At 35.7% G+C, this 16,089-nt stretch overlaps 1 protein-coding gene across 1 annotated transcript in view; it reads left to right on the forward strand.

The window, feature by feature from the left end:
- IQCM (IQ motif containing M) overlaps positions 1–16,089 on the forward strand; it is a gene marked incomplete at its 3' end in the record, with an annotated part of 223,658 nt that overhangs the window by 164,733 nt on the left and 42,836 nt on the right. Inside the window, exon 7 of the mRNA XM_039223934.1 lies at positions 6,516–6,631. Within this exon, the coding sequence (XP_039079865.1) occupies positions 6,516–6,631 (116 nt within the window). The remainder of the gene's footprint in view (positions 1–6,515; positions 6,632–16,089) is intronic.

Genomic DNA, 16,089 nt, shown 5'->3' on the forward strand with positions numbered 1-16,089 from the left:
GCTTCTGAAGGCTATTTGCATTGCTTAGCTCATGACCTCTTCCCCAAATCATTCTTGCTTCTGTCATTACATTTCCTTCTCTTTTATAGGGGAGTGAGGACCTTTGTGAGTACACATATGCCCCTTCATGATGTCACAGGTTATCTTCCCTTTTTAGGATTATTAATTTAATCATACTTGCAAAGTCCCTCTTGCCATGTAAGCTAACATTTATAGGTTTCAGGGATTGGGATGCATCTTTGGGGCCATTGTTCAGTCCTCCACTGGGATCTTGCCCCTTGTGTCTCTGTCACTTGGGCTTCAAATTCAGATTGACCTGGATTCACATAACTGCTTACTAGCTCTCTGAACTTGGGCAAGTGACTTAATTTGTGTTCTCCTCTGTAAACTAGGGTTCTTGTGCAGATTAGGTCAGGTAATGTGTGTAAAGTATTCAGCGATCTAGGTCCTCAATACATGTTAAATGGTATTTCCATGATCAGTGTAGGCCCTAGTATGTTTACTCTGCCCTTAATAAAAAGAAATTGTTCCATGCAAAGTGAGTGATTATGAAAAGAGAGAAATACGGATTTTTCTCTACTCTGCTCCATGTTCACTTGGATGTGCCAGTTACCTTTTCTAGTTCTATAGTTGATGAGCAGGTGTCCATACCCCTTTCTCTGCCAGATCTTCAGTAACCTGGAGATGCCCATCTGGAACAGTTTAGTTCTACTGATGTGGGTCCTTTCCTATTCCACACCTTCATTCCTTATTATTTTTAGCTGTTTGGCATGTTAAAGTTGCAATCCCCGTTATGCATTGTTACCAAGTCTTGTCAGTCCCATAATCTTCACAGAGCTCTTTCTTTACAATAGGATGGTTTCATTTCCTGATGGTACAGTCAGGATTACTCTTTTTTCTAGTTGTTTCCTTAGAGTTGTAGTATCCAAGTGGGCTGTGGTAGTTGAGGGTATGGAAAAGGAAGGATTCTTCAAAAGAAGCATCCACACTGTACAGAAATAAGTTTTGTTCTTTTTTTTCTTTTTCTTTTTCTTGGGAGATAATAACATCTTTCAGATGAGCTAGGGGTTTTATTATTATGTAAAGGTCACTAATTGCTTTCCTCAAGTCACTTCCCTCATCTCAAAGAATTTTTTTTCTCATCTGCATATTAGTGAATGGTTAGATTTAATTTTTTGTGACCTAGAGATTTTCATCATTTTCTTTATTGTTACAGTATATTAGTGGGACTGTAAAAGGGGCTGCTTCACAGACAGAAGTCACAAAGCCATGTTGAACCAGAAATGATTCTTTTTGAACTTTTTTTTATCCACTATTAGCCGAAAGTATCTGCTAAACTTGTTCAAATACTTCGCTATTCAGAAACATACTATGCAACAGCGATGCCAGTGTTCTGTATCATATTATATCCTAATAAGAATGAAGTTCTCATATATTTTTCTTTTTTAAAGATGAAATCAAAACTAAAATTTTATGTGATTTATTTATTTATTTTTATATGTTTTCTTTTCTTTTATAGTTTCTTGTTAAGTTGGTTTCCATATAACACCCAGTGCTCATCCCAAGTGCCCTCCTCCATGCCCATCACCCCTTCCCCTCTCCCCCACACCCATTAGCCCTCGGTTTGTTCTCTATATTTTTCTTTCTTTTTTTTTTTTTTAGAAGATTTCCATTTTTTTAAATGTTTTATTTATTTCTAGGAGAGAGAGAGAGAGAGAGAGACAGCGTGAGCAGGGGAGGGTCGGAGAGAGAGGGAGTCACAGACTGAAACAGGCTCCAGGCTCTGAGCTGGCAGTCAGCACAGAGCCCGACGCGGGGCTCGAACCCATGAACCGCGAGATCATGACCTAAGTGAAAGTCGGATGCTTAACCGACTAAGCCACCCAGGTGCCCCTCTGTATATTTTTCTAACTCACTTTAAGTTTCTCTTTTTTTTTTTAGTATTTGCTTTGTATGTATAAACAAGTGATCCCATCAGAACCCAAAAAAGAATCATAGATATGTCTTATTTGCTGTCTCTCAGAACGCACTTAAATAAAAGCGTTAATTGGAACCTAGTATAAAAAGAGTTATCTGTATTTCTTACATGTTTTATAATATAAGATTTGAGGGCCATGAATATTAACTGGTATTCAGTAGATACATATAAGTTAGTCTGTTGAATCTTTATTTTTATTAAACCCTTTTGGAAACAGCTTATTTTAAACAAATGAAGGAAGGTAAATAGTTTAAGCAATTTGAGGATACATATTGTATGTTTTTGACTATAAATTAACAATATGATTGATTTAAATGGACATTTCAGTCGTTGATTCTAAAAGTTGAGCTAATGTGACAGATGGAATTCAGCTGCCCAAGCAAGCTTCTGGGTTTGATTATTCAAGTGATTAAGATGCTATTTGTCAACTCTAGTTTACCACCCCTTTTAATTATATAGATAATCAAACTAAGAACTGCTAATTCTGTCTCCTAACTATTAATTGTTTGTAATTACCCGCAGATTAAAACTGCATGTGCAATTAACTCAAAGAATTAATTGATACAAGGGAATTGATAAAAGGGAAACAGAACAAGCTTGGCATAAAAAAGGCTCTAGGGACACAGGGCCACTTGAACCCACTAGTGTCTTGGGCTCTATCATGTCCTTGTAAAGATATTTCACACTTTCATTCGGACTTCTTCGGCTCTGTTGGATGCAGTTGCTTAGACTATTTCTTTTGAACTACTATATTCTTGCTTCCACATTATTATTATAGACCGTTTCTTAGTTCTTCATTCATGGTTGACTGGCACAATATATTTAAAAAGCTTAAACTTCTACTGTCTTTGGGTCTTTTGATAATTCAGGTGACTTGGACAAATATATTCATTTGAAACCTGGAGGAAATGTTTGTCACTCTGAAGATTACAGAAGTGGTGAATGTTTCAACTATCTAGGAATATTCCCTTCCTTCCTTTCTCCTTTCTTCATTCTCTTGTCATTATCACATTAGTATAGAACTTTATCAGTTTTCTGTGAGTCATTTGAGAAATTTTAGTTTCTAAAATGACTTTGATGATTAGAATTTAGAACTGTTTCTTACCTTTGCAAGTAATTGGCTCATTAACAACATAAATTTAAATGTAAATGGGAAAAAATTTAAAAAACACTCCTAACTGAAATGTGTTTAAAAATTATTACCTTTACAAACATCAAGATGATGCTAGAAAGTGAGAGAAGATAATCTGATGGAAAATACTTGAACCTGAAAAATATAGAATTTTAAAAACCTGTCGTAAATTGTTTTCCATTCTTTTAGATATTTGTGTCAGTTTCATTGTATGGGGCTTTTCACTCTTAACAGTTTTGGTGATTGGCCTTTCAATGAATGCCAAGTATGTCCAGGAGCATATATTGAACATATGCTTCAGGCACAGCATTATATTCAGTTTTATGGGAAATACAGAGTAGGTAAAAGACTTTTGAGGTAAAGGGTGCCTGGGTGGCTAAGTCAGTTAAGTGTCACACTTTGTCTCAGATCATGATCTCACAGTTTGTGGGTTCGAGCCCCTTGTCAGGCTTTGTAATGACAGCTCAGAGCTTAGAGCCTGCTTTGGATTCTATGTCTCTGTTCCCCCTCTTTTCACACTCTGTCTTTTTCTCTCTCAAAAATAAAAATAAACATTACAAAAATTAAAAAAAAAAAAGACTTAAGTTTAGGTATAAAAATAAGATGTGCAGAAGACAACAAAATAACAAGAACTAAATATATAATAGTTTTCAGAAAGAGTCTACGTAAGTATTGAGGAAATGCAAAGGCAGTATGGGTAGTTATTTAACCAATTTTTTTATGTTCTAAGTTAGCTGCTATTCCACCAGCTTGTTAACCTGATGGAAACTTCTTGGTTACTTTCCAAATTTAGATATTTCATTTTTCCCAGATTTGTTTAATATCAGAATATTTTGCTCTATCCTGCTGGCTGTTAAACTGGGATTACTGCTAAGATTTCTTATTTTTTCACCTATCAATAAGCAGCCTACTCTTGCTCACTCCCCTACCCCTTCCAGCATTCAGAATCTTCACTCTCTGTGGCATTATCTGTGAAGATTGTTGGCTCCGTGAGGGTTTGTGAACATTTAGTCTGATGTATGACTTTGTTCTTCAAACTATCAGTTTATAACTTTTGACTGACTTTGTGGAATAAACTGGAATTTGTTGCATGTCACCTTCCGTGCCTGGCTTCTGAGGAGAAGTCATTAGCATACATCAGTGTGTGAATGATTACCTTGAGGATTTTAGTGGAGGGTTTACTGCTTCTTGAAGTGGAAAAGTTATAGCTATATTTTCTAGTGTGATACCTATATACTGGAGAAAATAATGCATGGCCTTCTCAACTGCATGAGTCTGTTTCATAGGTAAACAAGATAAAATATTTGAAATGCTCTGGACTGTCTTGAAAAATGATTTGTATAGCACTTAGTTTCATTTTGGGTTGGGCTCTTCAATGATCAGGAAGGCTTCCTTTTCCTGTGAGATCTCACCTTCAGAGGCTAATTCTTGTTCACCGGTATTTACATAGCTACCTTAATTGCATTGCTGATGAACCAGAAGCACAGAGAAATTCCAACTAAGATATTGTCTCTGTCCGGGAAGCATTTATCAATTTAAAAAAGAGACTGCATTGAAGAGGGCACTTGTTGGGATGAGCACTGGGTGTTGTATGTAAGCAATGAATCATGGAAGCTACTCCCAAAACCAAGAGCACACTGTACACACTGTATGTTAGCCAATTTGATAATAAATTATATTTAAAAATAAAAATTATAATTACAAAAAATAAAGTAAATTAGACCCCAGTAAAACAAAATTAAAAAGGAGATTGGAAAGAGATGCCCAATTATCTAAAACATGTGAAAACATTTATGGTGCAAGTTCATAAAGGGAAGTGGTCCAGGGATAGTGCCAGTGAGTTGAGGAATGCTTCAAATTACTCAGGAAAGTGTCATAAGAAATGGGAGGCTTATACATCTCTAATAATCCTTATTCTACCCTTTTAAGTCCCCCTGGGTTTATAAAAGTCCCCAGTTAAAGTTTAATGTGTACAGCCTTTTCTTTGCTGACCTCTTCTCAGATACTAATATGTTCAGGTTTCCTATAATCTTTCCATTGTTGGCATTTGGTTCCATTAAAGAATTTTACTTATTCATATTGCATTCTGATTGAAATACACGATTTATTATGTTGCCTCTTCTAGACACTTTGCCTTTTTGATAGAAGACAAAGATTCTCTTTTGACTAAAGTGGAAGAAATTATATAAAGTTAGAATGGGGAAGGATGTGTGCATGTTATTGATTGGGGTGTATCTGAGATAACATTATATTTTTTAAACTATTTTCTGTTACTACTCTGTCTCCCTATAGGACACTTAGCTTATGATCTTGTAAATAAGTTGAAGCCATGAAATGAGAGAATTTATTACTTCTGAGTTTTCTCTAAATTTATGTGAAATTAAGCAGTCCATAGATGTCTTTATTAAATCAAAAGTTTCAGGAAAGAATATATGTATATAAATACGTATTAGAAAGAAAATTGGAAATGTGAAAACAGTTTGATTCATTTTGGGTAGCAGGATTGAACTGAATTTTTCCCTCTTAAATGATTAATGTTTCTGAGAAACAGGCAAATAAATCTTAAATCTTCTCATCTTTAAACAAAATTTCTCTGCAGAAATCCCATGTAACATTTCTTCATGAGCCAGAAGAAATATGTGGGCATATGTTGGCTAACCTTTTGATCTTTCAACTTACTTATCTAGAACGCTTTTAATAATTTCACTTACTTTGCAATTTCAAAATGTGTACTCTCATCATAATTCTGAGTTATTTTTTAAAAATTTCAATGTTTGTTTTTATTTTTGAGAGAGAGAGAGAGAGAGAGAGAGAGACGCACAGACAGAGCACAAGTTGGGGAGGGGCAGAAAGAGAAGGAGACACAGAATCTAAGGCAGGCTCCTCCAGGCTCTGAGCTGTTAGCATAAAGCCCAACATGGGGCTCGAACCCATGAACTATGACATCATGACTTGAGCTGAAGTCGAACACTCAACTGACTGAGCCACCCAGGCGCCCCTGAACATTTTTTTAAAGTACTGATGTAACAGGGAGAGGAGTTTTCCCTTTGTTTTTGTAAGTGTTATTCACAAATACGATTTTGCTTTGAGCCTCCTTTAAATAAAGAAGTCAATGCTCTTGAAGAGAAGAGAGTCAAAAGGATGAACCTGGTTTTCCGATGGGTACACTGTCCACGATAAAAACACAAGAGCTTTACTGTGTAATGGAGCCAATTAATAGAAGCCTCTCTCTGTGCTGTGCTATTGCTTCTGCAATCTCTGATTAGAAGACAAGGTGCGATTTTAATATATAGTAATGGGGCCATAATGATGATTTACTTTTCTCTTCGTAACATTAAGCAGTATGTTCCATGTGTACTTTTCTTGGATAAATATTGTTTTAACTTACATTGATATTTCTAACAGATAAAACATTCTATGACTCGAGAGGAATTATGTCAACAAAGTCTACCCGTTTGGCTCCTGATGCCAGCTGGCCTAGTTTGTATGGGTCATCATCAGTGTTTCGGGATTACCGTTCTGTGAGTATTTGTGAAACTAGACATAGAGTTGCATTACCATTCTTTTGGCAGATTATTTGGTTACTTTTGATATAAAATGTGAGATTGTACTATGGACGTATTTCATTCTCAAAATAATTATCCACTGAAATTCTTTGTCCTGAAGCAGTGCTTTAGTTCTGTTATCATGTTTTGTGCAAAATTTGCATCTTGTGGATCACCTTAACTCCTAAATATGTGTATTAATTTTTATTTGAAGATTACTGACAGCCAAAGTGATCATCACAGTGGTTTGCCCCAGCTGTGATAGTAACTGTTTTTGTAATGCTACCTAGACCAGCAAGTAAATATAATGGAGGCCTGTGGAGCACTGTTAGGAGTGTGACAGAGGACTAAAAAATCCAAGGACAATTCCACAACCACACATTGATGGTTTCACAAATGTGGGCTCTTTAAACTAAAACATAGGAATCTGGGACTTGGAATCTGGCATCACTTTGAGTTTATCTACTCATCAGGGCAGGTCCTAAGATGTTTCTATACCAATAGTAGAGGAAACTCATGTGATTCTGAAATCTTTAGCAACAATTTCACTGTGTGTGAATGTGTCTGTCTCATCCTTTCACTGACTCTTTTTCTCTTTTTGTATCACTAATTACTTTTCTTCTTGACCTGTCATTTGTATTAATGTGCTTGGCAGTCATAACAAAATACCACAGACTGGGTGGCTTAACCAACAGAAACTTATTTCTCAAAGTCCTGAAGGTTGAAAGTCCAAGATTAAGGTGCTAGCAGGTCTGTTTTCTCCTGAGGCCTCTCTTTCCTTCGCTTGCAGACAGCGGTGTCCTCACGTGGCCCTTCCTGTATATGTCCCTGGTGTCTGTCTCTTCTTATGTGATCACTAATCATATTGGATTCGGCCCCTACCCCTATGACCTCATTTAACCTAATGACTTCTTTAAAGGCCCTGTCTCCAAATACAGTAACGTTAGGGGTTAGGGCTTCGACATAAGCATTTTGAGGTGACATAATTCAGTCCATAACACCATTAGACAACTGGAATATGTTGAAAAATTATTTTTCCTATCTATTGAGTACTTCATCTACAATTAAATAAATAAAGATTGTGTTTTTATATTTTTCCTATAAAGAAAAACTTTTTGAATCATGTCATATATAATTTATATTGGTAAATTTGTGAATAGATTTGTTGAAACTAAACACCGTTTTAGACAAGGACATTATATGAATATCATTAAGGAAAATAATATGATGTCTTTAACAAAAACAATATCCATAGAAGGTTTTTTTAAATTATCTCCCAGTAAAGGTAAAAAAATGAATTGCTGCTTCTAAGCTTTCCAGCTCTACCCTGTTTTACACTAACAATTTAAAGACGGCTCCTAGATGTGTGACAAGCTACATTTAAATATATTTCTTTGGGGAATATATCTGGCAAGAGCAGACTTGATTGTGGAGAGCTCCAAATGCAAGACAGGGAGTATTTATTCATTGTTGAGTGGGGAATTAGGAACACAAAAGGCTATTACCCATAGCTTTGACATAAAAAATAGTGCTTTGGGTATGTGCACATGTCTAAAGAGTTTGGGGTAGACTGGAGTGGAGACTGGGTGAGCATGAATAGGCCTTTTTTATCAGTCCAGTTAAAGGCTTGTCTCTTATCCTTGCAAACCAACAGTACTAGGGTGGGTGGTGGGTGGATGTGTGTGAATGGATAAAAGGGTGTAGGATTCAAACTTTCAAATTTCTTTTCTGCAGCTTATTTCATTTTCATTTTCTACCACTGAGAGTCTAAATGGCTTTTTTTTTCTTAAGAATTGCTCTTTTGTTTATCCTTAAAAATAATCACAATCCTAGGATGAATCAAACAGTAATTTCTAAGTAATCTTTGTTTCCCAAAATTTTTTATTGTGGTAAACTACACTTAACATAAAATTTACCGTTTTAATAATTTTGAAGTGTATCATTTGGTGGTATTAATTACACCTACATTGTTGTGTAACTATTACCACCATCCATCTCCAGAACTTTTTCATCTTTCCAGACTGAAACTCTGTACCCTTTAAACATTAATTCTCTCTCTCTTCCCTTATATCCTGGCAACAAGCATTCTACTTTCTGTTTCTATGGTTTTGATTTTTTTTTTTTTTGTGATTGGCTCATTTCCTTTGCATAATGTCTTCAAGGTTCATTCATGTTGTAGAATATGTCAGAGTTTCCTTACTTTTTAAAAAGACTGAATAATAATACTGTTGTACAGGTCTCCCTGCTATCTCAAAGTAGAACATTCCTGTGAAAATTTTTTGTAAGCTGAAATCACATAAAGTGAAGAAATAATTACCATTGTTTTATATGGAAAAAATTTCAAGTGTTCCCTGATCCCAAAAATAACTTCTCCTAGACCTTTCTGATGTCTTAGGATACATCTTGCTAATGGATGAACAAAATGCTTTAAGATAAAGCACTGATGGTCATAAGACACAGTTCAAAGGTATGGTGGCTTGATGCTGAGATGCTGAGTGGAGTTTCCCCAGAAGGAGCTAGGTGAGGCCACTCTCACTGGGTTGTGCTGCCTTTATAATGTCTTGCTGCAAAACAAATGTTGAATGCTATTTTCACTTTTCACCTTTTTTTTTTTTAAATAAAAGCAAAAATCTACCTTGGATTTTTTTTTTTGGTTAGCAAAAGCAGCTACTAACATAGGTGTTTCCTAAAAGTGAAGTGGCAGAATGCGAACTTTCAAAAAGCAGGAGACACTTGTACCATATTTTGTTTATCCACTGATTTGTTGATGGACACTTGAATTTCTCTTACCTTTTTGGATATTTTGAATAATCCTTCTTTGAATATGGGTTTATAAATATGTTTGAGTCCTTGCTTTCACTTCTCTTGGTATATATCCAGAAGTGGAATTGTTGGACTATCTTGTATTCCTATGTTTAATATTTTAGGAATCATCATATTGTTTTCCACCATGGCTGCACCATTTTACATTCCCAGTAGCAAGGCACAAATGTTCCAATGTCTCCATATCCTCATCAGCGCTTATTACATTATCCATTTTCTTGATAGCAGTCTTACTAATGGGAGTGAAGTGGCACATAAAATTGATCTGAGTTTTTTCAATCAGTCCAAAAAATAAGTAGGAAAAAAAGAATGTAGAAACCTGCACTGGTAAAAGAGGAGTGGCCACAGGGTACAGAAAACCTTGTCTTTGATTTTGTAGGAGGAGAGAAAAATTTTGCACATTCTGCTTTCAAAACACCCTCTACAGCATAGTTATTCCTAATCAAAAGTTTAATTCACCCAGATAAGAAAGCGTAAATATTTAAGATAAGAAAGTGTAAATCCTTTGTGTAAATATTTAGTAGTACAATGGCTAGATCATAGGGTAGTTCTATTTTCAGCTTTTTGAGGAACCTCCTTACTGTTTCCCAGAATGGCTGCACCACTTTGCATTCCCACTAACAGTTGAAGAGGATTCCCCTTTCTCCATATCTCCACCATGTTTTCAGTTCTAAGTAAATAATAATTTAATAATGTTATATGCCTTTAGTTTTAATGTTTCATTTCTGAAACTGCAGCCTTATTATATTGGAATTATGTTATTAGAATTTCTACTTACTTTAAGCAATGTCATATGGTCCCCTAAAATGTCTTTGTATGAAATTAAAGAAACTGCATCCTAAAGAAAAGGTTACTGATGGTACTTTTTATAATTTTTGGAGTACTGAGATATTTATAGCCATAATTGTCTTGAAAGATAGTATTTTTCATGGTAAATACATACCTGAATATGTAATCTCTTGTGTAACATAACAATGTGATTTTACATGGCAATAATATAGGAAAGACCACAATCTCCAACTTTCTTACCACAGTTTCATTTTATGATTCTTCTTTTAAAGGTTTGCTAACATTTATAATAATGTATGAAGCAATCTTGAAACCCACAACCTGGAGAACTCTAGTTATAGAAAACAACCTTGGTATCTATCAAAGTTCTGGGATGGAAAAATTAATGTCTTTATCAATAATGTTCTTAAAATAGCGAGGATAAAGACAAATATTGACAGAAATTTGTATAAGTAGTAAATTTCTAGCTAAAATTGGGAAGCAGGAGAAAATGCAGTAACTTTTATCCATTAGTTGTTAGTAAGACAAACGTCTCCTCAGAGGGTGGTTATTAACTACATTTCAGTGCTCTTCCTGAGGGGAATATGTCGTTTGGTGGTATCTTCCAGTGAGGATGGCGTTGCAAGCCAAGGATGCGCACACGTGTCCATGATGGGATGGTGATGGGGTTCAAGGTAGCAGAACGGAGGGAAAAGAGCAGTTGTGGTTGTCTGACATGGGGGAGTAGGGTGCATTTCAGGAATTGAAAGAAGCTCATTACAGTAAAAGTGTAGCACATTCTAAGGGCAGAGTGGCAAGAAATGAAACTGAAAAGGGAAGCAAGTCCCTATTACCATGAAGTGTCTTTGTAGGAATACTGTCAGTCACATTACCTTCTTAACTCTGTTGCAAGGAATTTGCCTAACGTTGACACTTGGACATAAGGGATTACAAGAAAACAGAATTCAGTTTAATAATTAGTTGCATTATAAATTGTTTTGTGTTTCAGAGAACAAACTGTGTATCAGTCCTCTGGGCACTTGGCTTCATTCCCCTCTGGACCATCCCCGTCTTCCCTCAGGGAACACATCCTACATAGGAGAGAGGAAAACAACTCACTGGTCATATTCGTAAACATACTTATATCTACATCTTGTAAACAAAATTCACTGGTTTTTATGGAAACACTTTTTAGAAATGAAAAAAAAATTCAAACATAGCATTATCATTCTTCGCATGAGCTTGATTTTGTTTTTAATTTAAATTTTTAAATTTTTAAATTTTATTCCAGTACAGTTAACATAGTGTTATATTTCAGGTGTGCAACATAGCAATTCAACAATTCTGTATATCATTACTTGGTGCTCATCATAAGTGTATTCTAATCCCCTTCAACTATTTCACCCATCCTCCTACCTCCCTTCCAATATGCTCAATTTTAAACTAGTACCCTCAGTTAAAGTTATTATTTTTGTAATGTTTATTTATTTATTTTGAGAGAGAGAAAGAGGAGGAGAGAGAGAGAGAATTTCAAGAGGGCTCTGTGCTGACAGTACTGAGCCCTACATGGGACTTGATCTCATAAACCATGAGATCATGACCTGAACTGAAACCAAGAGTCACACACCTAGCCAGTTGAGCCACCCACGTGCCCCTAAAGTTATTATTTTTTTTCAACAGGAACATATTTTATTTGAAGCATACATCAGAATATATGATTGTAAAAGATATATATATATATATATATATATATATATATAATATTCTCTCCAAGAAAAATAGAATATACATTTTCTTCAATTTCACACAGAAAAATCCCCTGGGTAAATCACATATATAGAGACATAACAAATATTACAAGTTTAAGAAGACTAAAATCATACCAAATATATTTTCCAACCACAGTGGTACAAAACTAAAGATCAACAATAAAAGAAAGCCAAAAAATCTACAATGTAAATATTTAATATGTAAATATTTAACAACACCCTACTGCACAACTAATGGGCCAAATAAGAAATCAAATGGCAAATCAAAGTAAGTCTCAAAACAAAGAAAAAGGAAACACAATATTCCAAATCCTGTGTGATTCGGCAATATCAGATGTTAGAATGAATTTTATGCTATAAATGCTTGGATCAAGAAAAAAATGTTCAAATAAACAACTTAACATTATACTGCAAAGAACTGGAAAAAGAAGAATCTTAGCTAAAATTTAGTAGAGGAAGGAAATAATAAAGAAAAATCAGAAATAAATAAAATAGAGACCAGAATAAACAGTAATATAACACTGAAAAGTAATGACCAGTTTTTCCAAGAAAATAAACAAAATTGGCAATGTTTTAACTACATTAACTAAGAAAAAAAAAGAGAAGACTCAAAAACCAAAATGAGAAATGGAAAACAATACAACAGATAACCACAGAAATACATAGTGTGATAACAGATTACTGTAAACAATTATATACTAACAAATCAGATAACTTAGACAAAAAATCAGATATTTCCTAAAAATTCACAGGCTACCATGATGTAATCATGAATCTTGAATCCAAGAAATAGGAAACCTTCACAGACCAATAATGAGACTGAAGATTGAGTCAGGAATCAAAAATCTCCAAGCACAGAAAAGCCCACAACCACATTGGTGAATTCTACCAAACATTTAAAAATAGAATTTTTAATAGTCTTTTCCAAAATCTTATAAATAACAGAATTGAGGGAACACATTCAAAATTGTTCTGTGAGGCTAGTACTACCCCAATACCAAAGCAGGAGAAAAACAACACAAGAACAAAAAGTCAACTTTGTCCAATATAAGTATTGCTACTCTGGTTTTCTTTTAACATCCATTTGTTTGATAAATGTTTCTCCAGTCTCTCATTTTCAACATGCAGGTGTCTTTAGGCCTAAAATGAGTATCTTGTAGGCAGCATATAGATGGGTTTTTGTTTTTTTTTTTTTAATATCCATTCTGACACCCTGTGTTTTTGATTGGAGGTCTTAGTTCGTTTACATTCAGATAAATTATTGATAGATAGGTATCTATTTCCATTTTATTCCTTGTCATTGCTTTTGGAGATTTTCTCTGATCCTTTCTTGTCTTTGTCACTTTTGGCCTCTCCTTTGCAATCAGAGTCCCCTTTAATATTTCCTTACATGGCTGGTTCAGTGGTCACAAACTCCTTTACTTTTGTTTGTCTGGGAAACTCTTGATCTCTTCTTCTATTCTGAACAATAGATAGCCTTGCTGGGTAGAGTATTCTTGGCTGCAGATTTTTCTGATTCAGCACTTTGAAAAAATTATGCCACTCCCTTCGGGCTTGCCAAGTTTTTGTTGAGAAATCTCCTGCTAGCCTTATGGGTTTTTCTTTATAAGTTAAGGACTTCTTTTGTCTTGCTGCTTTTATGATTTTTTTCTTTATCACTGTATTTTTCAAATTTAATTACAATATGTCTTGATGTTAGCCTGCTTTTGTTGATTTTGACGGGAGTTCTCTGTGCCTCCAGGAGGTGGAGGTCTGTTTTCTTCCCCAGATTAGAGAAGTTCTCTTCTGTAATTTCTTGAAATAAATTTTCTGCCTCCTTTTCTCTTATTCTTCTGGGACTCCTTTGAATTTTATTATGTGTGATGGAGTCACTGAATTCCCTAAGTCTATCCTCGTGTTGCCTAATTCTTTTTTTCTTTAGTTCAGCTTAATTATTTTCCACTATTTTGTCTTCTAGGTCATAAATTTTTTTCTCTGTCTCTTCTAGCCAGTTCATTGCATCAAGCCTGTTTCCTATCTCATTTATTGTATTCTTCATCTCTGATTGATTCTTTTTTAACTTTTTAATCTCTGCAGTAAGGGTCTCACTGATGTTTTCTATTATTTTCGCAAGTCCAGTGAGTATCCTTATGATTGTTCCTTAAATTCCCCATCAGGCATATTACTTATATCTGTTTCACTTAGATCTCTGGCTGTGGCCTTATCTTGTTCTTTTGTTTTGGGATGAATTCTTCCTTCTTGGCATTTTGTCTAAGTCTCTGCCTTCTTCTCTGTTTTAGAAAAGCCAGTTACATCTCCTGCCTGTGAAAGTAATGGCTTTACTTTATGAAGAGGTCATAGAGTGCTCAGGGTCTGGCACTTCAGGGAGTATCTCCGGTGTGTGCTATGTGTGCTGCACTGGCTGTCGTGTTCTGGCTACTCTGTCCTTCAGGTTAGTTGTCTGCAGAGGCACTCCTTGCCTGCTGAGGGTAGTGTTTGGTCTCTGGCCTGAGTGTGGCAAGCTTCAACTAGGTATGCTTGTGAAATAAGACCTGACGTCAGCTCCACCAGAACTGAGACCTTGCAGAACTTTGTCAGGAGATGTGGTGTGGGCAGGGCCTGCGCTGGTCCTCTGGGGAAGGGGCCTATCACTCTGGGGCTGTGGCAAGCTTGACTGAGGACAGTCCCACCTTAGCGCTAGGGCTTGGGCCTTGGTGTAAGCAAGTTAGGCAGCCAATGTTCATGTGCATCTGCTTCCCTCAGGTGGCTCTGTGTTTATGCTGAGGGGTGGGGGGAATAAATGACCCCAGCTCCTTTGTTCCTGGAGAGGCATCTCCTTGCATGTCTCTCAGGGAAGGGCTCCTAAAATAGTGGATACTCTCTCTCCTGTGTGCTGTGGTTTTCAGACCACTGTTTCCAGGCTGTCTCTCCCCAGGTTGTTTGCCTGCCTTCTCTCCAGGGGCAGTGCAGTGCCTTCAAGCTCTATCCCAGCCTAGTCAGCTGACCTTTAAAACTCCAGTCTTTAAGCCCCAGTGGTTGCAAGAACTCATGAAATTCAGTCCCTCTTGTGTTCCAAACCAATGTCTTTGAGAAACATTTTCCTTGTGTATTCCCCTGTATGCCCTCTCTCGTTCACCCTTTTTGTGACCACGACTCCCTCCCCTCCACAACAGCCACATCCTTTTCTCCCTACCTTCTTTGATATGGCCTCTTCCTTTAGTTGTGTAGTTTGTTCTGTTAAGACTTTAGGCCAATTTCTGGGGTATTTAGGATGATTTGATAGTTACCTAGTTGGGCCTAGGGTCCTCTTGTTCCACTGCCAGTTACTTAAGGTGGTACTGCTTTTACTCCATATCAGGTTAATTTTGACCATAGGATGAATTGACTGTATTTTAATGTGAACTTTCTAATTAGTTTTCTCTGGAGAATTTTTTTGAGCCATTTTGGTAAAAGAAAGTTTGAAGAATCTAAAGAGATATATTTTTTTTTTAACTTGGAAATTTAGATATCTTTTTGTAAATCTTTACTAAATTGTACTGTCAGAATATTGTGGGTATTCACTTGAAGGAGTTTATTACATAATAAAAAATAGTTAATTAAGTTTTAATATGTAAAGCATCTTTACTCATTTCCTTACCCCCCTCCCCACCCTTCCACTCCAATTTCTTCTCTCTGAGCCCTTCCTTTCCTTCCCCAAAACATTTCAGGGGATGTTTTAATTATTTTCATATTCATGGTTTTCTCCCTGGTGGGCTATATTTGATTTTAAAAAAAAGGTCATCTGATTTGATTTTGATATTTGTAAGAATAAGCACAAATATTCACAACTACTAAATTTGAATTTTCTATTAGTTGAAGTGATTTATTAATTATTTATCATCATTTTGGGTAGAAATAAAGTTACTCTTTGAAAATCCTGGAGTAGGCTTAGGATTAATTTAGGCACTGAGTTAACAGTTAAGTGACTATGATTTTTTGACATTTTGAATAGCATTCTAGTAGTTACTCTTATCTGTGTACTTTTTTATTGATTTGTTTTTGTCATGCTATAAGAAGCAGCGATTCCTAATGTATGTTATCTTTAACCTTCACATT

This window comes from Hyaena hyaena, unplaced genomic scaffold (assembly GCF_003009895.1).
Source record: "Hyaena hyaena isolate Hyena2069 unplaced genomic scaffold, ASM300989v1 scaffold_1511, whole genome shotgun sequence".
Classification (NCBI taxonomy): Eukaryota; Metazoa; Chordata; class Mammalia; order Carnivora; family Hyaenidae; genus Hyaena; species Hyaena hyaena.